A 26631-nucleotide genomic window follows, 5' to 3' on the forward strand; every position below is an offset into this window, starting at 1 on the left:
GAGCTTCTTGTGGATGAAAAGAGGGTGGAAATTATTTGTGTGCCCTTGCTGGCACACGATATCGTAGGATCACAGAATGATTTTGTGCCTTTTGAGTGAGTATAAGGCTCAGGAAAGCAGTCTCAAAAGGTACATTCTAGGATGTTCTGAGTCCGTAGGAATGTACATGGACTCTCTCCAAAATGACATGTTTGGACCCCACACACCTTATTGGCTGCAACACAGCATGACAGAAGACACACGGACCCAGCCCACATTAGAGAAGCTGGAAATTGACGGGCAAAGTAGCAAAACGTGGCTAGATTTTAGCAGTTCAAATGTGCCCCTCAGCGCTGCACCATTAAGATGTTTCAAGTAACTCAACTTGGTAGGGTTTTAACTTTTGGTTTCTAGGTGATTACTCCTCTTGTCCCCCCTCGGTGAGACCAGGGAGTGAAGGCTGTCAGGACACAAAGGATCTCAAGATACTGTGAGCCCTCAATTGCCAATCGAGAAAGATCTGTGTTTTTGAAAGCACAATTATAAAACATTTAGGTTTTCACCTCTTTTGCCCAGATAGACCTGGGCAAAAAACATCGTGTGTTTCTGAGGACCACAACGTTGGCTTCCTTCACTGGGAGTCACTGGTCCCTGAAAGCTGTAGCTTCAGAAGTTTCCAGAACCGAACCTGGATGACTAAGTGCTAAGCACTGACTCACCTTGCCCCACCCTGCTCCCCGGTGAATCAGTGATCTACCTTTGAGGACTTCTCACCACTGTCTCTGATGTCAGGCCTGTAAATTCCAAAGGGTTCAACGGTTGATGAAGGCTCAGGGGCAGGGTCCGGAACCAGGAGAAAGGAGAGAAGGTAGGTGAGGGCGTGTGCCAGGTGCTACTCACTCCTTACCCTGTCCTGTAATCTTGCGTGGTGTGTGTGTGTGTGTGTGTGCGCGCGCGCGCACGTATGTGCGTGTATGAGGTGGTGCCCAACTTTCCCAGCCTGCTCATGACAAAGGAGCAAAAGCATGGCATAACCCCAGACCAGCATTGTCCAGTAAAGGCACAACTACCAGCCACAAATGCAAGCCAGGTCTGTGATTCTAAATGTTCCAACAGGCATGTTGAAAAGGTAAAGAGGAACAGGGGAACTTAATTTTAATAATCTATTTTAATCCAATATATCCAAAATACTATCATTTCAACTTGTAATTAACATTAAAGGTTATTAGTGAGATTTTTATTTTACATTCTCTTCAATACTAAGTCTTTGAAGTCAGTGTGTGTTTTACATTTACAACACATCTCAATTTACACCAACCAGCCACATTTCAAGGGCTCACTAGCTACATGTGACCAGTGGTGACCATGCTGGACAGCACAGGTGGACAAGTGTGGGCCCTCTGCCTATGGGGCCGGACAAGGTGGGGCGGTGGGGCTTGCATTGAAAAGAGCAGTGAAGGCATTCCCCCCTCCGATTCATGACAGATGGGGGGGTCCCCTCGCTGGAGAGGCTTCTCCATCCAGGAGCCCAAGCACACGCCCCCAGCTCCTATCCCTTTCAGGTTGCTCCCCTTTACCCAGGGGGCTGCCCACCTGGGAGTTCACAGCCGCGCCTCCAGCCAGGCGGATGATGCTCCCCCTGTCACTCAACTTTTTGCTCCCGCCCCCAGCTTTACGGTAACCGTTGCTTCCCTCGGTTTCCACAGCGACGCCACCGAGAGGCGGGCAAGGGGCGCGCGGCGCCGAGGCCTTATTTTGATTGGTGGGTGGCCAAACACCTTTTAGCGCTTCCCTGTGTCCCGCAAGCTGATTGGCCAGCCTCGTGGCGAGAGCTGCTAGTCCTCGCTCAAGACCTGCCCCGCGGGGCGGGGTCGAAGGTGAGCGCCCCGCGCGCTGATTGGATGTAGGGGCGCTCGTGGCAGGGAGGGGCGGGGCGGACGCGGAACCGATGTTAGTCTCGCGCGGCGGTCGCGAGCGCGTGAGGGAGTCTGTTCCTTGTCGCGCGCAGGTAGGCAGCAGCGGCAGCAGGATTAGTAGGGGTCGTGTGAAGAAGCCATGAAACACTATGAGGTAAGGAACGAGGATATCGGGACCTAGCGGCCGCCGCAGACTCATTCGTTTTTCTTCTTCGTGGGACCCTGGGACCCCCCCCCCTTTCTGGTCCTGTGCCCCAAAGGGCGAGAGGGACGGCGCAGGCGCAGTGGGCGCGCGTCGTGTCCCGGGGCCACTCGTAAATCGCACCGCGCATGTGCAGGGGGGTATTTCTAATTCTGCAACCTAGGCTGTTGTGGGGTTGCCTTTTCTTGGGGTCTCTGCAGGATGTGGGAAGCTTGCAGGTTCCTTGCAGCTCCCCCAGCGGGCCGGGGCAGACTTGGCAAGGGGAGGAACAAAGGTGCGGGACCCTGGCTCCCGATCCGAGGGTGTCTTGCATAAGTGTTGCACTATGCTACCTCCTTCGGTTTAGGAAATGGCTTTGCAATCAGCCTCTGGCAAGATCTTTGGACCCCTTCCCTCGTCCGGGACGTCCGCGAGGAGATTAGGCGGTGAGGGAGGTGCAGTTCCAGGCCTGGCTCCTGCCTCGTAGCAAAGCTGATCTTGCTTTTTGGTAATCTAAGAGATCGTCTCAGTCAATCCCTGCGTGTCACCTGGGAGAAATCTCACTCCCACAGCCATTCTTGAAGCCTAGGTCCCCTGACTCCTAACTTGGGCTGCTGCTTCCCTTAAAACGAAGTCTGATGCGCTTATCGATCTAGCTGATAATAGAATATTAATAATTTAATTATTTGATCAGTACTGACTTTCAAATAACATTAAATAATAAACTAATTTATTCTTAAAACGCATAATAACTTAGCGTGTGATTACTCTTGTGCTATGAGATTATGTTCTCTTATTTTTTATCCTCATAGGCCTATGAGGTTGGGGACTATTATTATTATTCCCATTTTTACAGATGAAGAAATAGTTTCAGAGATGTCAAATGACTTACCCAAAGCCCAGAGGGTAAATGCAGAACAGAGAGAGAAACTCAGGACTCGGGTCTTAGTTGCCAGCCCCTAGGCCATGCTGGTCCCCAAATGAAAACTAGCAGGTAGAGATGTCTTTTTTTTTTTTTCCTTTCTCCTCAGTTTAAAAAATTGTGGCAAAATACACATAACATAAAATTTATCATGTAACCATTTGTAAGTGGCATTAAGTACATTTACATTATTGTGCACCCATCACCACCATCCATCTCCAGAACTCTTTTCTTTTGAATTTATAAAACTGAAACTTTGTCCGCATTAAACACTAACTCCCTGTTCCCCATTCTGTCCAGCCCCTAGCAACCGCCATTCTATTTTCTGTCTCTATGAATTCGACTATGTTAGGTACTTCACATATAAGTGAAAGGAGAGATTTCTTGTTTTTTTTTTTTTTTTTAATTAAAAAAAAAAACCCTTTTTTTAACGTCTATTTATTATTGAGAGGCAGAGACACAGCATGAGAGGGGCAGAGACAGGGGGAGATAGAGAATCTGAAGCAGGCTCCAGGATCCAGCGGTCAGCACAGAGCCCGACGCGGGGCTCGAAATCACGAACCGAGAGATCATGATCTGAGCCGAAGTCAGACACTGAACTAACTGAGCCACCCAGGTGCCCCGAGATTTCTTGTTTTTATTCTCGGGTTGCATACATACCATTACCTGTGTCTGCCCCCTTTATTGTTATTATTATTTTGCTAATTATTATTATTTTTAAAAAAAAATTTTTTTTTTCAACGTTTATTTATTTTTGGGACAGAGAGAGACAGAGCATGAACGGGGGAGGGGCAGAGAGAGAGGGAGACACAGAATCGGAAACAGGCTCCAGGCTCCGAGCCATCAGCCCAGAGCCCGACGCGGGGCTCGAACTCACGGACCGCGAGATCGTGACCTGGCTGAAGTCGGACGCTTAACCGACTGCGCCACCCAGGCGCCCCACTAATTATTTTTTTTTAATTTGAAACCTGGAAGTCCTCGCTCATTTTTGACACAGTACCAGGAATGAGGAGGTAGGATTCAACGATCTCTCATGCCCCATTCAACTTTATGATTATAGAATAAAGTTCTAATACGGTTTTCCCTCTCAAACCCTCTTACACTCCCGGAGAAAAAGCCACAGTTTGAAAGATGCGGGAAGGAAGATCCATATGGCATTTTGAAAAATGGAGTTTTAGTTTCCTTAGTTAGCAGTCAGATAAAGTAGGCCTCTGAGGACCCTTGGGGTGAGCACATTTGTTCCAGAAACGGTGCAGGCTGAGGCCTGTGGCTTGCACTGGAGAACGTGCTCTACCTTATGGAAATAAGTCTTTTTCCTGCCAGAAGGAAGGGGGGAGCTTCAAACCCACTGTTCAAAGTGACCTTGGAGGGAAAAAAATTATTTTGCTGTGTTCTCTATTCTCATTTTCTGCTAACATTTGCCAAGTACCCTCCAAGGTGATAGCTACACTTTCCGTGTGGGAGGATCCCTTGTCTCCCAGCAAGCAGAATAGTTTTACTCCAAGTGTCTGTTGCAGAACAGTAAAAATAGCACGGGTACTACTTCCACTCCCATTTAACAAACTTTGAGTAAAGGTTTCTGTTGTCTTCATCAAAGAATATATTTCTATTTGAAACTAAGCCCATCCTTCACCCCCAGGTGAGCCCCTGTCCACCGAGGGGTTCACCTCCCTCAAAAGACCTTTGTGGCTCCGAGAGAGACCTTGAGATAATGAAGTGGAGTTTACAAACGATAGAAGTGATGTTCAGAAAAATGTGATCTGCGTGGAGTGTCACACAGGGCGCTCATGGAGGCTGAGGTCTGATGTCATGGCGGTCGGGATTCCAGCTGGAGGGGAGATTTGTTGCTGTTTCAGTAACAGTTTACCATCACTGCCAGTGTCCCCTCTGTGATCTGGGAGGAAAAAGTATCCCTTCAGTGGACTAGTTGAGATGAAGCAGATAGAACGGGTCACCTTTGGGTCCTGGCTGAAGCTGGTTTCTTGGAAGGCAAAGGAGGCCTTGGGATTGTCTTGGGGTCGGATCAGGGTTGATAAGAGAGCTGCTTATCTTACGCTACAGGATTCTTTCCTTTTCTTTTCTTTTCTTTTTTCTTTTCCTTCCTTCCTTCCTTCCTTCCTTCCTTCCTTCCTTCCTTCCTTCCTTCCATATTTTTTTTATTGCTGTTTTTGCCATTGCAGATGAGAGCTCAAAGTAATGATCCCAGGCGTAACTGGAAAAACAGCTGTTGTGTCTTGTAAATGAGTCTGTTAATTCCCAGGAAGATCAGCACCTCTCAGTCTTCTGAGCCCTTCACTGCCCATCACTGCCCGTCACTGCCCGTTTCCTCTAGATGGGTACCTGGAGACAAGGAAGCCTCATCCTCTTGGGGTCCCCACTGCCCTTATGTAGGATCTTCCACCCCCCCCCCCCAAAAGGGTAGCTCTGTTGGTGCTCATTTTGCGAATAATCCTAGACCAACACAGTACCTTGCCTCAGGCAAGTTTTGCTTCCACTAACGCCACAGGAATAAGCATGTGAAAGTTCTGGAAGGTAGAGTTCTGGTCAAATGGCAGTTGTTTAGAGCCAGAAAACTGGGCTGGAAGGCAAAAATTAAGGAGAAAGTAGACCCATGGTTAATGGTGTCTTAAGTGTGTGGGCTTTTTTTTTTTTTCAACGTTTATTTATTTTTGGGACAGAGAGAGACAGAGCATGAACGGGGGAGGGGCAGAGAGAGAGGGAGACACAGAATCGGAAACAGGCTCCAGGCTCTGAGCCATCAGCCCAGAGCCTGACGCGGGGCTCGAACTCACGGACCGCGAGATCGTGACCTGGCTGAAGTCGGACGCTTAACCGACTGCGCCACCCAGGCGCCCCAAGTGTGTGGGCTTTGGGCAGGGGTGGGGCTGAATCCTGGTTCTGCCACTCAGTAAATAACTGTGTCACTGACCAGAGCAGCTTGATTAACTACTTTGAGCCTTTCTGTGACTGCTCATTGGGGGCAAATGCAACCTGTGAAGGCAAAGGTCAGTATGAAAGAACATTAGGAAGTTGATGGAAATAAATCATCAGAGGGTGCTACAGGTAGCCCTGGTTCATTCATTTTAACTGTTGTGCACAGTTCCATTTTATGAAAAAAAAAATCTACTTTGGTTTCCCAGTCCTTTCGTAAATCTCCAGTTATCCTGTTGAGTGGAAAAAAGCAAGCTGCAAAAGATGCTATGTATTTCAAAAAGTACCAAATGAGAGAGATTTATCTGTACTGCTTATGGATATGTACATAATAAGTGGATATGTTGTGATTAGAGGTTAGAAGTATGTGGGAATCACACAGAGGAACCGTTGCTTGGGGAGAGGGAGTGGGGAGAAAGGGGGTGTGGAAGGCTTTCAGCTATGTCTGTTTTATTAAAAAAAAAGGAATCTGATGTAAATAATTCTTAAATCTGGGAGGTGGGATCTTGGGTGTCTGCTGGGTTTTTTTGTACTTTTTTCTTCTGAATTCTTGTGGCCTTTTGGAATAGGTGAGGGATATTTTGGGTTTCTCTGACTGTTGAGCCCGTTTTATGTGTGGGTCTCCGACTTTCGTACCTTAAATGTGGCGCCTGTTTGCAGAAAGGTGTTGGTGTTCTGAAATGGGGACTGCTTGACCTCTTCACTCTCACACCCTTCTGCATGCTGCATCGAAAGAAAAGGCCTTCCAAAAATGTCTTTGGGACTGGTTTTGCATTTGCAGACAGGCTGGGATGCTGGTTGTGATCCCCTCTTCTTGGGCCGGATAATCAATCCTGCTGGATTAATAGCAGGGACAGGTCACATTTATTGTATCTGTCCGAAAACCTGAGAGGTGGGTCCTCTTTGCTCACATTTGTGGATAAGGAACACGAGGCTCAGGTGAAGGAACTTGCCCAACTTACCCAAGGTCATGTTGTGGCAGAGAGGGGATCCAGACTCAGGTCTGTCTGATTGCCCATCCGTAGAAGAGGAATGGGGGGGAGGGTGGGCACCAACAAGCACAGGTGATCAGGTGGGCACGAGTATTACTTCTACTTTGCACATAAGGAAACTGAGGCTCAGAGAAGCAAATTAAGTTGCGGAAGGTCACAGAGTCAGGAAGCCGTGTAGCTGGGCTTGAGCCCTGGGTTTGCGCCTTTCCAGTTTCTGTCCCTGCTGATGCTTCCAAAGGCTGCTGGTGGCCAGGCTGTGCTGTGCCGCGCCATTGTTCTGAGGACAAAGCGTCCCTGGAGGGAGAGTGGGAGAGGCTCTGTGGGTCGGTGTGGAGTGCTGGCCGAGGGTCTCTCTTGGCCCTAAAATCGGATGGGCTGTCCCTCGGAGTTCTAGAGGGGGGAGCCGGATTGGGATTGGCAGGCTGGGAAAGCCGCCGTGAGGTTTAAAGACCTTCCTCGTGTTGGTGTGCCTTGGCCCAAGAGCCTTGGGTCGGGTTGAGTGGGAAGGGCGGGGCTTAAGTCTGGGAGGTGGGGCCGAGGCGGTGAGGGCGGGGCCGAGGCAGGAGAGGTGGGGCCGAGGGGGGCGGGGCCTAGGCAGGGGAGGCGGGGCGGGGGCGGGGCTGAGGTTGGGAGGTGAGTGGGAGGATCGGAGTGGTGGGCGGGGTGGGCCTAGGTGAGCCTGGGTGGAACCCGGGAGCTCCCTCGGAGCCGCGCAGAGACTCTTGAATAACCGGTTCCTGAGGAGAGGTAAGTGGCAAGTGGACAGACAGCCCTGAGTGGGGACTGTGCTAGGAAGGGACTCAGCCCTTGAGTTTGGTTGGCAGTCCGTGCGCTTTCACCGACAGATTTGGCCAGACCTTGGGCTGGGTGGCCTAGTTCAGCCTAGGTCTTAGCACCCTCTTGCTGATACTGCCGGTGGCAGCAGAGGATGTTTTAATACCTGGGGACAGCCAGGGAATCCTCCTCCTCAGAACGCCTCTACCAGCTTGGTACTCACTCTGAGCGCTTTTAGCTGATAACCCATTTAATCCTGGTAACGAACCCATGGGGTAGGGACCGTTCTTCTCTCTGTTTGACAGATGGGGAAACTGGGGCACAGAGGAGTGAAGCGACAGCCCCTTAGTCCCTCAGCGAGTGGCAGAGCCAGGATTCTGGTGGGCCACGGGGGGCTTCACTGTGGGTGGACCCGGGCGGTTGTGCGTTGAGGGGGGGATGTCTTTGGAGGTCACCGGCTCTGCCCTTGGGACAGACAGTTCTCCCTGCTTGAGCTTCGGTTTTCTCTCCCATGAATCCAGGGTAAGGACACCTGTCTCAGAGGGCCGCTGGGGAGTGTGACGTGCCCAGCACACTTCCTGGCCCGCAGTCGGGGTACAGAGCGTTAGGTGGTTCAGGACAAATCATTGGACGGATCGGGAGAGCCGCATCGGTCAGGTCTCGGAAATGCTTTCTGCACGTGGCCTCTCTTGAAAGCCTTACGACTTGCCAGTGAACCGGGCCACGGAGGCCTCCTTCATGGAAGCTGCTGGAGATGGGTTCACGCTAAATGGTATGCCCAGAAGAGGGAGGAAGCAGCCGGTGGTCAGTCTTGATACACTGTCACACACGGTGGAGGTCACATTTGGGGACGGCCTCTTTCCCTGGGCCAAGTGGAAGCACAGTCAGAACCCACTTTTCGGACTTAGTGGGACAGAGAGCCGTCCCAGGAAGTGGGTGCCTCGGGTGGGTCTGCCCATCTGATGGCCGTCGAACCTGCTCCCTCGGCAGCCGGGCAGCTTGTGGCATGTTCCGCACCCTGCAGCGGCTGCAGGGGCTTCTCCCGTGTAAATGGGAGGATCTTAGCACCCGGGCCTCAGAACTGTCTCTCGGGCTCCTCGTCGTCCTCTGTCCCCTGCCTTCCTCACCCTCTACACTTCTGTCTTTCGTCTCCTCAAACACCCGCAGCCCCATTCCAGCCCTGAGCATCTGCCTGTTTCCTCAGCCAGAAGGCTCTTCCTCTGTGTTTCCCCGGCCGCTACTTACTGAGAGCTCAGCTTCCACGTCCTGCAGAGAGAGGCATTCCTGGACCATCTTACCTGGAGGATGACCCCCGCCCCACCCCCTGGCACCCTGCTCCCGTCCATCGGGCCCACCTTGGGCCGTGGTTGCATTTTCACTTGGGTTCTACACGGTCAGACTGTGAGCTTGGTGACGGCAGGGAGGCACTCTGTGTCTTGTCCCTGCAGCTTCCCCGGCGCCTGGCCGGCGCCTCCTTACTGACTGACGAGATGCACGAATGCGTCTTCTCCTGGTGGTCAGGCTCCCGGGGCACGGAGGGGCGAGTGTGGGGCTGCTGCAGGGACCTGGCTGAGAACTGCATCTCCCGCGTTGGGCCGAGTCAGTCCTTACTGATCGTGACCCAGGGAAGCTGGCTTCTTACGGCCCGTTGTCCTCGAGCCCCGGGTCCAGCACCGCCGCGGCCAGCCAGCCTGTTCCGCATCATCCTCTCCTCCCCATGCTTGGGCCTCACCACGAGCTGCCAGCTCCGCACCTGGGCCTGTCCCCGGCCACACGGGATGCTTGCGGGTCGTCCTGGTCTGAGCGGTCTCCTGTCGTGGGCCTCCACTTATCTGTTTCCTTCTGCCATTTATTCGTTCGTTCATTCGCTCCAGTGCATTTCTCTGTGCCTGTCACTCTCCAGGAAGACGGACTAACCGCAGCCTCTGCCCTCCAGGTCTTTTCACCGAGCCAAGGCCCTAAAGGGAAGGTTTTCAGGGAAGGGGAGGGGACAGCATGTGCAGAGGCCGGGAAGCCTGACTTTGTGGATGGCCCATGTCGAGTGATGAGGCCGACCGGCCAGAGACCTGTGGACTTTATCCTGAGGGTGATGAAGCCCCTTCTCTGTTGATTTTGCCTAAAAGGTCAACTTTAAGAGGGCGGTTTATTTTTTAAGTCCTGGGTGGGGGGGAGGGGTCCTCGCGTTCTGCTGTGTGTTGCATAAATGGGCAGAGTAGTTGTTCCTTATTACTGACTGGCGGGTGTGGATGGTGTTTGGGGCTCCCCCCGCTCCCCCGACCGCCACCGCCCCGCCAGTCTCGTGGTTAGTTAGAGATGGGCCACGAGCCTTTCCCAGCTCTCTGAGGGATAAAGAGCCTCTCAGTAGGTCACGGTGACTGGCAGGCTGGCACGGCCCTGGCCCTGTCCCTGCTCGAACCAGGCTCTTATGTAAGCAGAGTCCCCAGGCCATTCAGTTGGCCCCATAGACTGCAGGGTTTGTGCCATTGTCCGGGTCCTTCTGAACTCTGTTTTTCCTTTTTAAAGGGACCAGGGAGCACTGGCCGGGGCCATGCCAATTTTGTGGTGGGGCCCGTGGGAACAGTGCCTGTCCTCAGGGGGAGGGCGGGCCGGCCGAGCTTGGGGGAGGGCGGTTTCGCACTGGCACTGGGGCATCCTGGAACACCAGGAGGCAGGTCACAGACCCGGAGCCTCCACTCTTGGGGGAAGCTGTTCCCCAGGACCCCTCAAGAGTCTGACTCAGGAGAAGGGTGGGTCAGTGGGAGGAGGGAAGGTTGGGGAAACATACTCTTCGTGGGGAGTGAGGGGAGTATCAGAATTCTTGGGGAGATACGTGTAGTCCGAAACAGTATGTTGTGGAATATTATTTCCACCAGAGAATAAAGTCTAACAGAATCTCCTGGCTGGGGATGGGGATCCATCGACCATCCACCATCCACCCCAGGGCTGGGTTGAGTCGTGCAACCCCTGTGCGAAATACCAGTGTTTCAGGAGAGATGGCTTTGCCCTTCCTGTCTGGGAATCCCGTCATTCAGGGCTCAGCATGAATGTCACCTCCTCTTGAGAGGTTCCCCCCACCCTGATCCACTCAGGCCACACTCGCCACCTGTCGCCTCTCCTGTTTTAGTTCTCTGCACAGCGCTTAGCACCTTCTGATAGTTTGTGTGTTTGAGCTCCTCGCTCGCTGTGAGCCCTGGCCCCTGGCGGACCAGGCGATCATGTGCACATCTGTTAGAGACACTGGCTTGCAGAGCAAGGCACCGGGCACGCTCAGGCAGTTAGCCGCATCGCTGAGTCCCCCCCCCCCCCCCCCTGCCCCAAGACACTGCAGTCGGATGAGGAGGAAGGACCCTCACGTGGTTGGGGGGTACACGGCTGCCCCTCGGGGCTGGCAGTCCCGACCCTGAGCTCCTGCCTTTCCGTCATGAAGCTGGTCACGGCTCCTCTTTTGGCACTTTGGAGTTTGGCCCTCCCCCTCCCCCCCACTTTTTGACCCAAAAGTTACCTGAACTCTGAGTTTTCATGTGCGGATGAGGTGGGGATCCCGTGGGTAGTGCTGAGCCACGATCACCAGACCCTAAGAATGTTTCCTGCCAGGCCCCTCCAGGCGCGGTCTGAGGAGTGGGCCTGGGAACTGCATCTTCTGCCACATTCCGGCTCACCTGGGGTGTCGTGGACGCCACATGGAAGTGAACTCATTGCCAGCCTCCCCGGCTGGGCCTGGGAACGAGCGTCATGGGGAGAGAAGGCACGGGGAAGCACGTGCGTATAAAACTCTCGGTTCCTTTTCCCTCGCTTCATTTTGCTGTCGACCACAGGGGCTGAGCGGAGCCAGAGAGGCCTGCGGGGCTCAGGGTGCTGCTCACAGGTAATGCTGCAGGTGGGAAGACAGCCAAGGGCATCTTCCTGGACCCCTCTGTCAACGGCGAGAGCCACCTCTTAATTCACCTCTCCCTTTAAAGATGCAGGGAGGCCTGTTAAACCTTCCAGAAGCCCTGCCCTCCTCTGCTGAAATCCTCTTAACTTGTTAGTGTTCTCCTTCTATCCCAGAGTGCAGTTTTCACCTTAAGTTGGGCTGTGTCTTATGATTGATATATATACATGTCATGTTTATATAGAAAGTTCTCCACGACCCCCCCCCCCCCCCCACCAAATTGGCAGCTTGGTCTCAATCAGTGGTGTCTCAGGATCCAGGAACTAGAGTGTCTTTTTTACCACTTGTCACCTCTGCCCTAGTCCAAGCCCCACTGAGGTCTCTGGCCTGGGTTGTTTCTGAGACTCACTGCTGTGTCTGTTTCCATGCTTGCTCCCAGCAGTGGCAGCGGGAGGGCTCTTTCTCAAAACCAAAGCAGGTGGTGGCACTCCAGCGACTTCCCAAAGTGCTGGTCTGGGCCTCCGTGCACTCCAGCCTCCTCAGCTGCTCAAGTCCATTCTGTTCCCGCTGGATGTTCCAGAGCACTGCCAAACTCACTGCTGCCTCAGGGCCTTTGCACTTCCCACAGGGAGCCTCAGGCCGGTCCTCCCTTCGGCTTCTTTCTGGCTATGGCTCAGATAATACTTCCTTAGAGTGGCTTTCCCTGACCACTTCCTCTGGTGCTCTGGGTCCCCCGCCAGGCTCTCTTCACAGCACCTGGTATGTCCCAACCTCATGTTACATGATAGGTGCTTTGCCCACGTTCCCCTTGAGTGTGAACAGGACCAGTCGAGGAGCATGGCCTCTCTCAGCTGTGGTCACCATTCTGTCCTAGCACTGGGAACACTGCCCAGCACACTACTGTCACACATAGGTCTCTCTATTCATCAAGCCCAGCCCCTAGCAAGGGCCCAGCACGTCGAGGGGCTTGGTAAGCACTTCCCGAGAGAATGAACGGGAACTTCTCAGTCAGCAGAACAGGCTTGCGAAGGTTCCACGTCGCCCCCGGCCCCCCCACCTTATGTGGTCTCTCAGTGAGCTGGAGCTCTCCGTGGGGCCGTTTAATGGGCATTTCAGACTTAATAATGTCCCGACCTGAGCTCCAGACTGCCCTCAAACTGCGTGTCCCCCCTCCAGTTAACGGCACTTCCAGCCTTCTCATCACCCAGCCCCGAGGCTCTGGCTCTGCTTGTTCTCCCACGTCTCGTGTCCAAGTCAGCGAACCCTGCAGCTCAGCCTTCACTGTACAGCTGGAATGCGGCCACTTGTCATCAGCCCCCCGCCATCACCGGGCCCAGGCCAGGGGTCGGCAGGCTTTATCTGTGAAGGGCCAGACGGGAAATACTGTGGGCTTGGTGGGCCATACAGCCCCTGTGACATCTTCTCAACTCGATAGTTGTAAAACAAAAAAAAACAAACAAAGCAGCCGTAGATGATACATTAACAATCAGTGAGCCATGGCCTTGTTCCTGTGATACAGCTTTGTGGATCCTGAAGTTTGAATTTCACGTCATGTCCTTGTGCTGCGCAATAGGCTTCTGATTTTTTTCCCAACCATTTAAAAGTATAAGGACGATTTTAGTTTGTACAGAAACAGGCGGTGGACCAGAATTGGCCTCTGGGCCATAGTTGGTCGACCCTTTGGTCTCAGACATCTTTTATCCTGACAGAATTATTCCCGTAGCTTCTTACTCGGCTCCCTGCTTCCACCCTTAGGTCATATCCCTGCTCTGCCCAGAATCCTCCAGGGTTCTCACCTCACTTGGAATAGAAGCCAGGGGCGCCTGGGTGGCTCCGTCAGTTGAGCATCCGACTTCGGCTCAGGTCACGACGTCACGGTCAGTGTTTGAGCCCCGCGTCGGGCTCTGTGCTGAAAGCTCGGAGCCTGGAGCCTGCTTTGGATTCTGTGTCTCCCTCCCTCTCTGACCCTCCCCTGCTCACACTCTGTCTTTCTCTCTCTCAAAAATAAACATTAAAAAAAAGGGGGGGGGGAATAGAAGCCATAGTCTTCATCTGGAGGGCGAGACCCTGCACAACCTGTTACCTCCCCCCAGCCCCCTTCTTGCTCACTCTCTCCGGCCACACAGTCCTCTGCACTGTTGCTTGAACACACCAAGAATGCTGAACCTCAGGGCCTTTGCACAGGCCATTTCTCTGCCTGGATGCTTTCCCCAGATTTCTCAACAGCTCTTTCCTCCACTGCATTCAGGGCTTGTCCCAAGGTCTCCTCCGGAGGCCTTTCTTGACCAGTTTGTATAAAACTGCACACCCCCTCTTCACCTTCCACTCCCTGTCCCCTTTCCCTGCTCTGCTTTTCCTATGGCACATGACATCTTCTAATGTTATGTGCAACTTTATTTGATGGTCTTTGTCCCCCCCCTGCTAAAATGTCAGCTGCACATGGGCAAAGGTTTCTGTCTCTCTTTCCACAGCTGAATTCCCAGAGCCTTTAACAGTGCCTGGCATGTAGCAGTTAGTAGATGTTCAATCAGTATTTATGTGGTGAACAAATGAGCCTCAGTTTCCTCATCTGTAAAAGGGGATTAATAGTAAAAGGTAATTTGTGTTGAGAATGTGCCTCTGTGTCTGGCACCTTGTGAGCATGTGGGAGGTGTTAGCTGTTGCTGTGTATGAAGCTGGCCATGGGGGTCCCAGAGCGGGCGATTCCGGAAGTTTCTGGGGTGAACTAACCTGCCTGCCGCACTGGGCCAGATGTGCTGGACGCAGGTGGGGGGTCATCCTGGATGGGCTCCTCCTGCTGCTCCCATCAGCCTGTCTGTGTTTGCAGGGCTCAGTGTCTCCTGCCTCTTCCAGCTTCTTGGCCTGATGGCACCTTCCTGCTCAGAGATGCAGAGACCAGACACGGTCACTACCCTTGATCTGGCCAGGGGGTGCCGGGGTGCAGATCTGGGCCGTCCCCCAAGGGTCTGGGGCCGGGGACAGCCCTGGAGGAAGAGCATTCAGTTCTAAGGAGCAAATATAGACGGGGTCTTGCCACTGGAGCTCGTAGCCGGGTGCTGTTGGGCTGGTGACTTGTGTTCCTCAGCCTCAGCCTCCTTGTCTGTAAAATGGGGTAACAGTGCCAATCTGGTAGGATCAGTGTGAGCTGGTGGCGGCTGGGTACTCAGGACTCATACCCTGCAGGGGGCAGGGCAAGGAAGGGGTGGGTTGCACCTGCAGGGAATGGTTGAGGCCCCACTGGGAGGGGTTTTGGGCTTCCAGAGGCAGCCTGGGTCGAGGTGGCTGTTCCCATCTGTCACCTGGGAGCTTTTGAAGCTGTGGGTGCCGGCTCCCCCTTCAGAGACCCCGGTCCCCCGCCTAGGCTGCCCAGTCCAGGGCTCTTCAGCGGAGTCACATGAGCAGGCAGGGTTCGGGACCACGGGTGGGACTTCTGCCACGTGTGCCACGAGAACCCTGTCTGTTAGGTCTTCTTTCAAACGTTCCCATCGACCAGAGGGAGACGCTGAGGCTCAGGCTGGGAGGCTGGGCTGACTCTGGCCTCTGCTGAGGCACTGCCGTGGGGACTCCCTCCACCCCTCCCCCTGGGGCCTGACAGGAAACCATGCAGGAAGCGTTAAGACAGCCGCTGAGCCTGCCTGGACACCTCTGTGTGGTGTCAGGAGGTGACGGGTCTTTCTCCCTTGGGACCCTGAGTGTGCTGGGGCCACGGGAGCTTGAGGCCTGCGAGGAGCGGGCTCAGTCCCTGGGCTCCCTGGTAGTGACCTGTTCTGCAGAGTCTGGACCTTCCAAGACGAGTGTGCTGGAGTTGGAGCATCGGGAGGGAAGGGGGTGCCTTCCAGATGATCACATCCCGGGGCCCCTCCCACCTTTTTTCCCCCGTTGGCATCTAACCCCACTCTTCGGAGCGGTGGTGGTGGTGTGGCGGGGGCTGTGGGCCCAAGCGGGTGCGTCGGCGCTGGCTGCGGCACTTCCTGGCTGTGTGCCCTGGGCGAGGGCCCCCTCGTTTCTGAGCTGCATAACTGGGGTCACAGTCCTTAGCTTACAGGCCCCGGTGAGGCTAGGTGAGTTAGGCAGGCGAAGGTCTCAGCACGGCCCTTGGCACGAGGTAAGCATCCGACAGATGTTTCTTGGGGGGGCGCTTCCCAGTGGCACAGGCCCCAGGGGCAGCCCTTGCTCTGGGTGGGACAGCGCCCTCTGGAGTCCCGGAAGGTGCAGCCTGTGCCAGCCCAGGGAGGTGCGGGGGCTGTGGGTGCCAGTGGGCAGCTGGTCAACGGGCCCGGGACCCAGGGTCCCCGCTGTGTTGGTTCGGTGTCCCCTTCAGGTTGTGCTCTGTGTGGTTGCTGCCACCAACCTGGGGTCACCTGAGCACCTGAAGAATGTTCTCCAGGACGCCGCTGGGGTGTATGGGGCTCCTCCAGCGTCTCCTGGCCCCCATCCCAGAGCCCAGGGACATTGGCACTCAGACCCTGCCTCTTGTTGTCTGGCCAGCAGGGGCAGGAGGTGGGAACTGGCTGGTTGAGGGCCTGGGAGTGGGTGGTCAGCGTCTCCCCGCCCTTGCCAGCCTTGGTAACGTTCTGCCCCCGTGGTGGCACGTCGGGGAGGCTGGTGCAAGTGCGCTGGGCACCTCAGAGAAATGGGGTCACGGGCTGAGGCCACTGGGGAAGGAGGTATTTCTGGCGGAGCAGGTGCGGCCTGTGCTGGCCTCCTGGCAGCTGAGCCCAAGGTCTTTTCAGCCACCCTGGCGAGAGCGGTGTGACTTCGATATTTCTGGAAAGTGGAAGGGAAAGAAAGGGAGCTGCAAGTGCTGAGTCGCCGAGTCCAGGCGAACGTGCCCGAGCCTCTGCATCTGTGAAGCGGGTGAGCCGGACGGGTGCTGTGCCGCTCGCCGCCAGGCCTCCCTCCTCTGGGTGCGGCAGCTCTTATGCCCCGAGCGGGGGCCCGTGGGGGCCGCGAGGGCCTGGGCCAGCCGGCGGAAGGACCTGTCAAGGTCTTTGCATCTCTGTCTGGAGTCCCAGGTTGCCCTGAGCAGGGCTTGCACCCACAGCGGGCCTCTCGTGCCCCAGGCCCAGGAGAAGACGTCACCACCAGGGCGCACACGTCCCTCACAAGGTGGCCTAGTTGCAGGGCCCTTTCCTGGCCGGCAGACCCACGTGGGGTCTCAGAGAGCCCGCCGGAGGCTGGGTGTGCTGCTTGTGCCGTCTCTGCGCGGGGCCTCCGCCTCCGAGCCTGCGCCGGCTGGGGGTGCGGCCCCAGAGGCCTGTGTGGGCAGGGCGGGGGGGGGGGGCGGGGTGCTGGCCTTTCTCAGCACACACGAGCGTGCGTCTGGGCTCAGGTGTTTGCTGTGTGACCCGGGAGCGTCCCTCACCCTTTGGAACACGGCTTCCTTATCTGAGAAGTGGAGCCAAGAGCTCCTGCCCTCTCGGCTGCTGGGCAGGTGAAAGGGGAGGACGAGGAGGGGCCTGGGAAGCCGCCGCAGCTCCAGGCCTGCTGTTTTCCACGCGTGCCCATTGGGCGGGTCCGCCTGAGGATGCACAGAGGTTCCAGGGGCAACATCGGGAGCTGGTGAGGGTGACCTAGAATCCGGGCCGACCCTCAGGCCTGTGCCTACCCCTTGTCCCAAGGGGCCCTGGGATGTGGACTCCGCCGCGAGGCCACGGAGGCTTGTTGGCGGATGGGAGGGGCCTGGAGAGCACTGGGCCCGGCGGTGTTTATAAGGACGGGGGGACACTGAGGCTCAAGAGGGGCCCGGGCCCCCGGCTTGCAGGCCTCGTGGGCGCTGGTGCCCGGGCCCCTGTGTGCCGCGCCCGCCTGGCAGCTCCTGCAGGTGCAGCAGATGCAAGCGTGGCTCTTCGCACCTGGGCTCAGGTGGCGCCTACTCCTCCTGCCGCCTTTTTTCTGGCGCTCCTTCCTCCTGGGGTTCAGGTCGGACCCCCCGGGCCCCCCAGACCATCGTCAGCAGATCCCGTGGTCCTGCCCTTAGTCTGTCCAGAATGCCACCACTTTCCACTCCTCCGTGGCCACCTCCCTGTTCCGTCCGCATCGTTGCCCTGGTCTCCCAGTTCCCAGGGGAACCTGCCCACTTCCCTCGGGGTAAGAGCCAGAGCCCTCACCTGTGCCGTCTGCCCGCTCTGTGCTGGCCACCTGGGCCTTCTGCTCCTCAGAGCCGCTGAGCGCATCCAGCCACAGGGCCCTTGTACTTGACCTTCCCTCTGCCTCGTGCGCACGCTTGTTGCCTGGCGTCTCACTGGCCTTTGCCCGGATGCCCCCCGCTCAGGGAGGCTTTCCCTGACCACTGTCCCGAAAATGGCCTTCCTCCCCACCCCGGACTCCCCCGCCCAGTTCTGTTTTTCTCCACGACGCTTGGTGACAGACGGGTCGCTGTTGTCCCCCGCCTCGCCCCCGCCCCCCTCCCCCACAGCACGCACAGGGTGGGGTGCGGTCCTGTGAAGGCTGGGATGGGTCTTGTTCACTGCAGTGCCTGAGATGGGGGAGGAGGGGAGGAGGGAGCGGGCGAGGGGCCGAAAGAGGGAACGTGGGGCAGTGGCTCCCGAGGCCTCTTGGCTGGTAAGTGGCGGAGCCCGAGCCAGTACTCGCTCTTGGTCCTGCACTGGCGTTTTCTGCCTGACAGGGGTCTTCGTCCTCCCGCAGTTGGGAGTGGAGTCCACGGCCACAAGGGGGCAGTGGAGCGCAGGGCAGCCGCCGCAGCCTGGCAGCGAACCGTAGTAGGGACTTCGCTGCAGCCCCGCCCCTCCCACCCACACGTGTCTTGCTATTGTTAGGGTTCGGGCGCATTGTCACCGGCTGGATGGAGCGTCACCACATCACCTCCCTGACCTTGGTGTCTTCATGGCCAGGATTTGGGGAGAAAGGGCCCGGCTGTACTGCCAGTACTGTTTTGCCAGTGTTGGTCTGATGATAGTTAACTCCATGCAGGATCTCTTCTAGGCTGGGTGTGTTTATCTCCTGTTTTTGGGTGTCATTATCTCTGTAAATCTTACGGTAATTCTGCGAGATGGCAGGTGGGGGCAGCCCACACTATAGATGAGAAAATGGAGGCTCAGAGAGGTTGAGTAACTTGTCCAGGGCCACACAGCCAGGAAGTAGGTGAGTCTTCTTGACCTTAGAGCCTAGGTAATGTGCACACAGCCGAGGAGGCCCTTGAGCCCTCCTTGTGTGGGGACCACGGGGCCTGTGGTAGTGCCTCTGAGGGCCCAGGCTCCATAGAGCCGGTCAGCATGGAGCCCCTCTTCTGTGTTGGGCTTTTGCTGGTGCAGAAAGTCAACAAGCTTTCCCTGGAGTTGGGAGCTGGCTTGGTCCCTGGCCCTTTCCCCCAGTGAGTGGTGCTCCAGAGCCTGGGAGGAGGGTCTGGCTGCCAGAATGCTGGGCCCCACAGGGTCACAGGAGCCTGGCGGGCATGTGTGGGGGCCTCACAGAGGCTTCCCTGGCACTAGGTCCCTGGCCCAGGGTACGGAGAACTCCAGGCAGCAGCTTCCACCCTGCCGCCACCCTGGGGTTGGGCGAGGCGGGCAGGGCCCCCTGGGGTGTGGTGAAGGGAAAGGCCTGGGCTCAGAGGCCGGTGGTGGGGCCTTAGGCAAGCCCAGGTGCCTCATGCAGGTGCTTAGGGAGCACAGCTCCTTGTTGGGGAGGTCTGTGTGCTGGGAAATGGTCAAGAACGGGGCAGTCCTTGTCCTTGGGAGCTGGTATCTGGGAGTTGCTATTTTAAGTCAGGAAGGACCTCACCGAGCATTTGTCTGAAGACCCAAGGAGGTGAAGGGAGGAGCCCTGAGGGGTCTGGGGGAGAGTGGTCCAGGCAGCGGGAACAGCATGTGCAAAGGCCCTGAGCCTCTCCTACAGATGCATAACTGCTCTGCTTTCCCACTGCTCTGGTGTTTCTCATCTACTAGGTGGGGTTCACCCCTGGAGCCTTGCTCTGGGCGCCGACACTAGCTCAGAACGGTGCTCAGAAAACAGCACCCCTGTTTCCACTGTGACTACCTTGATCAGCAGCTTCTTTGTTTCCATGAAGACCATGAAGGCCGTGGGCCCTGCTGCTCAGCAGTGGCTCTGGGTGTTCCCCTCCAAGCTGGGGAAGGCTGCAGCCTGACCCCGGCCCCTCTTTCAGGGTGGCCTGTGGCCCCATCCTTGGTCCCGCCCCCTCCCCCAACCCCCATGCCCTGACCTCGTGGTGCCACGAGTTGCTGTTGGCCGGATCCTGGAATCTCAGGCGCCTGGGTGAGAATTCCTCCCGGGCAGTGGAACTGTCATCGCAGAGCCGTGCTCCCGTGTCCCAGGCCAGGGTGTCCGCCCCGTCCTTGTCCTCTGTATCCATTGTGCCGGAGCCTGCTGTGCCACACCCCCTAGCTATGGTCAGCGGCTGGGACCTCCGGCCAGTGACCCCCCTCCCAGCCCTTCACCTGCCTCCAGCTCCCTTAGGAGGGCTGACCTCTCCTCCCTTCCCCAGGCCTGTCTTCTCCCCAGGGATGGGGCCTGGGCCTGCTGCCTACCCTTCTGTGCTCAGGAACCCTGCCTAAGGGCTGTGCTTGGCAGCTGCCTGCACCGTCTGACCTGGCGTAGGCCTACCCTGGGTCCCCACCCTAGGCTGGCATCAGGCCTGGGCAGGCGACACAGAGAGAGAGAGAGAGAGAGAGAGAGAAAGAAAGACAGGGCATGGGAGGTATGCTCAGCACAGAGCAGGGGCTGGGGTCGCAGCGGGGTGGGAAGGGGTGCAGTGGGTGGGTAAGCTGAGGGACTGAAGAATGGGAAGCATCTGACCATGTCCCCTCTGTTTAGGCCCTCAGTGTTGGGAGGTGGATGGGGGTGGGGTACCCTTGCTGCTCCCTGCCCTGGGGCATTTTGTTTTGATGGGTAATTGGGGCCTGCTTCTTAGCGCATCCCCTCCCCCCCTTAAAAATAATTTATTGAAGTGCAGTTCGCATAAAATGAACCATTAAGAATGAATAGTGCAGTGGCATTTGGTAGAGTCACAGTGTTGTCTGTCCCACTGCAGCCACCACCTCGTTTTAGTTTTAGAATGTTTCCGTCACCCCTAAAAGATACCAGGTTCCCATCAGGCAACATTCCCCGTCCCCCCTCCGCAGCCCCCTGGCAACCCAGTCTTTCTGGCTCTTTGGGTTTGCCGATTCTGAACACTTTACATAATATGGTGAGTCTTTGTGTCTGGCCTCTTTTACTTAGCATAACTTTCTTTCTTTCTTTCTTTCTTTCTTTCTTTCTTTCTTTCTTTCTTTCTTTCTTTTCTGCCACCTAGCATAAACTTTTATTTCACTTTTCAGTTTGCAGTAATTATAAAATCGTACGGAGAGGTCCTGGGTCCTACATTCCCCTCCCTCAGGGCCTCTGAGACCTCTCTCAGCATGAAAGCTGCTGGGTCCTGGGATGAGGGGGTGAGAAGTGGGAAAGGACCGACCCAGCCCCAGATCCAGCCGCAGCAGCCCTGAGCTGAGGCAACCCCCACCCCAGTGGGCTGGGCCCCAGGGTGCTGCCCGGAGGGCCAGGCTTACCTCTGTGAGGGCGCGGGCTCCCGTCCTCCAGCTTGGGACTGACCCCGGCGCGGCCGCTGGGAGTGTGCCCCTCGCCCGGCCACCCCTCCTGCCACCCAGCTTCCTCTCCGGCAGCCAGTCGGGGCCCCCGACTCTCCCCGGACCCTGGTCTGGTGCCCAGGCTGGGGGAGAGGGGTAGGATTTCAGCCCTCCCCCAGCAGCTGGCCGGCGGGGAGAGGGGCTGCTTATATTTTAAGCTATTGAGTGGCTCAGCAGGAACTTGGAGGCCTCCTCTCCCAGTGGGCCTGGTGCTGCCTTCCTGCCCCACACGGGCTCTGAAGGCATGTGGGCACCGCCCTGCTGGGACCCAGGAACTATTAATATACCTGCAGCCACAGGGCAGGCCCTATGCCTGCCCACGGCCCTGCTATTCTAGCCCTTTCTGGCACGTTCCAAGTGTGCCCCTTCCCTCTCCCACAAGTCCCCTGGGTGGGACCAGACACCCTGGGTGGTATGACCAGCTTCTTTTCTGGCCCCATCTGTTTGGCCCGTGGCTCAGAGGGGCTTGGTAGGCTGTCCCCCAAGGCCACACGGCCGGCAGTCCCCAGCAGGCTCACTCCAGTGCAGCACCAACAGGCAGCATGGGCCAGGGCTTCTGGGTGTTGGGCCCTCTCGTGTCCCTGATGTGGGGCAGGCGTAGCATACGTGGGCAAACAGGCCTGCAGGCTGCCAGGATCTGCACCCAGGCCTGTGCCCTTCCCACCGGGCCTCCTCACGCCCAGCCTCGTGGCCCCAGGTTTTGGGGCACTTCCTGTCAGGCCCCATGCTGGTGCTCCACTCACATTGTCTCATGACCCCTTATAACCCCTTGAGGCCCACGCCTTCCTACCTGCCTCCTGGACGAGGCTCAGAGAGAAGTGAGGGGCTGGTCACGGGCGACCTCGTGGCATGGCCAGACTCAGTCCCCACATCTTCCGTGTTGTTGGGGGATGTGTGAGGGGATCCCTTTCCCTCTAGGGGGTGCTGGTTGCGGTGGACCATCTGCCGGGCTGTGGGTGGCTGGCCTTGCCCTCAGAGAGCCCTGGCTGGGGCCCTGCCCTGGGGTTTCTTGACCGGCTCCTTTCTCCACACTGCCTCTGACCGAGGTCCGCCAGGGGTGGGAAGGATTCTCAGCGCCTGCTTTGCTAGCGGCTGACCTGAGGTCAGACCTAGGCCTTCTTGCCACGACCCACGTCAATAGCATCTGTGCCAAGCCCCCCATGGGAGCACCTGGGCCTTTGGGGATCCACTGGCCACTGCTGGGCCTCCCTCCAGCTTCAGCAGTTCACATGCTCACGGCCCCTCCCGGCGCCTTCTCTGACCTGCTTGGGATGGGTGGGCCAGACCCCCACCCCCACCCCCCGGGGGGCTCTCTCCCTCCCAACTCTGCCCACTGCTCTGCCACTGTCTGGGGGTGGCTCTGGGAGAAGGGTGGGGTTGGGGGTGGCCAGGCTTTGGGCTTTGTGGGCTCAGGGCCTAGGCAAGGGCACTGTGTTGGGCTGACGTGGTGGGAAGACTGCCCCAGAGGTGGCCTTGGACAGGCCTGGGTGGACCTAGTGAGAAATGAGTGGAGAAGGGAGGTCAGGGAGGCAGGGGCCGGGGCCAGGGCCTCATCCATCCAGGCTGGGGATGCTAGCTGGAAACTTCTCCGTTTCCTGACCCTTTCCACACTTAGAGAGAGGCTCTCTGCACCAATAACTTCGGAATCTGTCACCTCCCTGGGAACACAAATGCACAAGGAAAATAATCCGCAGTGTCTCTTACAGCTCAGAAGGGGAAGTGGATGATCTGTCTCTGGGATTCTCAAAATAGCTGGGATTTCTCCAAGCCCCGTGAGCCCTGTGGGCCTGAGCCGGCCGAGGCTTGGGCCGCCCTCGGCCTCTCTCGCCCTCCTCCCGAGGCCCGCCCCGCCCTGCACTGGGCCAGGCGGGAGGTGCCTCCCTGCCTGCCTCCGAGGGTCTCCCTGCCCCCAGTGCTGTCCAGGCACTGTGTCCACTCAAAAGCCTCAGTTTTGGGGGACCCAGCCCCCAGGGGTCGCCCCCAGGAGGTCTGTGGCATGGCTCCTGGGGGGCTCGGTCTGGGGCAGTTTTATATTTAGCTGGGCCGTGGCTGTGGGGCACTCGGGTTACATCTGCACAGAAGGTGGCGGTGCCAGGGCAGGCGCGGGCTCCTCTCCAGCACCGCGGCAGAATTTGATCGCGCCCGCCCGGCCCAGAGCCGCTCCTCCTGGGGAGGTCCGAGGTGGGGGCTGACGGCCGGCAGCCGGGGCCTCTGGCCGCAGCGGGCAGAGCAGGGCAGCATGGACCTGAACATGGGCATGGTGGCCCGGGAGGCCGGCCCGGGCCCGGGCCCCGGCCTCGGCCTCGGCCTCAACGGCCTCCCCCGAATCGCCCCCGCCAAGACCAAAAAACCTAAAAAGGCCGTCCTCTTTTTCGAGGTGGAGATTCTGGACGCGAAGACGCGAGAGAAGCTGTGCTTCCTGGACAAGGTACGACCGTGGCGTCGGCGGCCCTGGGCCAAGGACACGGAGTCTGGGCCCGTTACTTCCTGGGGCTCCTGGTTCTGAGGAGGCGGACTCCTTGCGTCCCCCCATCCTGTGTCCTGACACCCCACCTACTCCTCGGGCGGATGAGGGGTACCGTCCCCGGGCCTGCCCCTGCCGGCATGGGGTGGGGTGGGCAGCGCTGGCCCTTGGGTGTGGCCAGGAGCCGGCCCCCTGGTGGGAGGAGGTGAGGCAACCTCTGTGGACCCTGCGGGGCTTTGGGGCCTGGGAAGAAGGTGGGGGTTCTGAGAGCTGCCCCCTGCAGACGCCAGGCAGGGGGGAAGGGGCTCCCGCCCCAGTGAGTTCTGGCCCTGACCGAGGGCCGTCACTGCGGGCAGCTGTGTGGGGGTGAGCACAGGCAGGGAAGCAGGCCCAGCTTCGCAGGCTCATACCGTCTCCACTCTGGGGGGGCCGTTGCTGTGCTGTTCAGCCATGTAGGTAGGGGGGCCCGAACTCCGGCCTTCCCCCTCCCATAGCAGCGGCCCAGGCCCCCTGTCCAACCCCCCTCACCAGGAGGGGGCCCTGACCAGGCTCCCCTACCCCCGACTTCTTTGCGGCCTCTGCTTCCCCCAGGTGGAGCCCCATGCCACCATTGCCGAGATCAAGAACCTCTTCACCAAGACCCGTAAGTCCAGGGCCCAGCTGTGCCACCCCTGTGACCTCTGGGCAGGGGCCTCTGGGTGGGACCCTGTCCTGTACACCTGTCCTCCCAGGTCCTGCAGAGATGCCCCCAGTGTGGCCCAGGCTTCTCTTGGCTTGCCTGGGGCAGATGTCCCTGTGTGGCCTTCAGCAGGAATGTCGTTGCCTGGCCTTCGGAAGGATAACATCCCTCTCCTGCCTGGGTTGTTCCCGGCTGGGTCCTAGCACGGGCCTCAGAGGCCTTGTCCTGGGGCTGGAGGAGGCGTGGGGTCCCGGGGCTCCACCGTGCTGTGCGCTGTGATGCCCTGCTCTCCCCGCAGATCCACAGTGGTACCCTGCCCGCCAGTCCCTCCGCCTGGACCCCAGTGAGTACAGCTGTCTGCTCGGCCGCCCCTAGGCTCCTGGGTGGCAGTGGGAGAAGTCCTGGGCAGCTCTGAGCCCCGGCCTGGTCTCTCTGCAGAGGGCAAGTCCCTGAAGGATGAGGACGTCCTGCAGAAGCTGCCTGTGGGCACCACGGCCACACTCTACTTCCGGGACCTGGGGGCCCAGATCAGCTGGGTGACGGTGAGCCGCAGCCCTGTCCGTGGCCTCCTTTCCCAGCAGCCACACTGGGGTGACTCACCTGCTCCCCGTACCCCCAGGTCTTCCTGACCGAGTACGCAGGGCCCCTTTTCATCTACCTGCTCTTCTACTTCCGGGTGCCCTTCATCTACGGCCACAAGTATGACTTCACGTCCAGCCGGCACACGGTGGTGCAGTGAGTGGGGCCAGGGGGAGGGGCGGTGGCGGGGGGGGGGGGGGGGGAGGCCTGCTGGACCTGCCCCAGCTGAGCCTGCCTCCGCCCCTCCCCCCCCAGCCTTGCCTGCATCTGCCACTCATTCCACTACATCAAGCGTCTGCTGGAGACGCTCTTCGTGCACCGCTTCTCCCACGGCACCATGCCCCTGCGCAACATCTTCAAGGTGAGCGCCCCGGGGTGTGTCCAGCCAGACCCTGGCCGCCTCCCGGCCCCACCCACCTGGACCCCTGTGCCCAGACCCCGCCCGGCACTGGCCCCACCCACTGCCGGCCCGACTCACCGCAGCCCCCACTCCCTTTCAGAACTGCACCTACTACTGGGGCTTCGCCGCTTGGATGGCCTATTACATTAACCACCCTCTCTACACACCCCCCAGTAAGTGGCCTTGGACCCTGCCCCTCCCCACCCCCCCTGGGTTCTCCCCTCACAGGCCACCCCTCTGCTTCCTCTTCAGCCTATGGAGCTCAGCAGGTGAAACTGGCCCTCGCCATCTTCGTGGTAAGCAGGCTGGGGAGGAGGGGTCTGGGGTGGGGAGTCTGGGGGCTCCCGGCTGACCCTGCTGCCCTGACAGATCTGCCAGCTTGGCAACTTTTCCATCCACATGGCCCTGCGGGACCTGCGGCCAGCTGGTGAGTGGCCTGCCCCAGGCGAGGGGGTGGGGGTCGGGCCGGGTGAGGGGTCTCACTTGCCCCTCCTGTCCTGCCCTGCAGGGTCCAAGACCAGGAAGATCCCATACCCCACCAAGAACCCCTTCACCTGGCTCTTCCTGCTGGTGTCCTGCCCCAACTATACGTACGAGGTGCGGCTCTGCCCCGCTCTCCTCCCCTCTCCCTCCTGGGGCTGGGGTCCCACACGGAGGGACCGGCCCCTGATAGGGGTCCCTGGCTCACCAGCTGCCTTGGCAGTTTGTAGCGTCTGGAGACGGAAAAGCTGGCCTTTCTGGGAGTTGGGAGGTGTGCAAGGCCAGGCTCGCAGCCACAAGGAAGCAGGGGGCGCCTTCATCAGGTCATCCTGTCTACTCGAGGCCTCTCTGGCATCGGCATTTGGATAGTAAGGGTTGGGGGGAGGTGGGCGAGGCCTCTGTGGAGCGGCCGGCACTGCCCTGTCCTGCCCACCCTGACCCCTGACCCCTCTCCCCACAGGTGGGATCCTGGATTGGCTTTGCCATCATGACACAGTGTCTCCCAGGTGAACCCGCTGCTCCTCCCTCCGTGCCACCCGCCCCCCCCCCCCCCCCCCGGCCCGGGCTCTGCGGCCCCCCCTGACGCCCCCGCTCTGCCCCACAGTGGCCCTCTTCTCCCTGGTGGGCTTCACTCAGATGACCATCTGGGCCAAGGGCAAGCACCGCAGCTACCTGAAGGAGTTCCGGGACTACCCGCCTCTGCGCATGCCCATCATCCCCTTCCTGCTTTGAGCCGCCGCCGGCTCCCAGCCTCCACCAAGCCAGGCTCTTCCTCTGTCCCAGCAGCATTCCGGGGGAGGAGGGGGTGCCACCACTGTCCGGCGCTTGGAATAAAACCTGCCTGCCCCCGCCAGACTTGGGCTC

The 26631-nt window shown here is 58.2% G+C and overlaps 1 protein-coding gene across 2 annotated transcripts; it reads left to right on the forward strand.

Annotated features, from left to right (window-relative positions):
- The first annotated feature begins 1940 nt into the window (after positions 1-1940).
- On the forward strand, positions 1941-26622 carry TECR (trans-2,3-enoyl-CoA reductase). 2 transcript variants are annotated; one of them, XM_047095090.1, is made up of 13 exons: positions 1941-2049; positions 23543-23593; positions 24221-24272; positions 24607-24651; positions 24747-24850; positions 24928-25043; positions 25143-25248; positions 25388-25460; positions 25540-25583; positions 25657-25714; positions 25796-25884; positions 26228-26273; positions 26372-26622. In XM_047095090.1, the coding sequence occupies exons 1-13, from the start codon at positions 2035-2037 to the stop codon at positions 26497-26499; spliced, it is 927 nt and encodes a 308-aa protein (XP_046951046.1). In that variant the 5' UTR covers positions 1941-2034; the 3' UTR covers positions 26500-26622. The 2 variants fall into 2 exon arrangements, with proteins under 2 accessions (XP_046951046.1, XP_046951045.1); XM_047095089.1 differs by lacking the exon at positions 1941-2049 and adding an exon at positions 15016-15671.
- Positions 26623-26631: the final 9 nt, after the last annotated feature.

The sequence above is a fragment of the Lynx rufus genome, unplaced genomic scaffold (assembly GCF_022079265.1).
Source record: "Lynx rufus isolate CCGP_SWC_20201006 ecotype Redwood Valley unplaced genomic scaffold, mLynRuf1.p SCAF_4, whole genome shotgun sequence".
Taxonomy (NCBI): domain Eukaryota; kingdom Metazoa; phylum Chordata; class Mammalia; order Carnivora; family Felidae; genus Lynx; species Lynx rufus.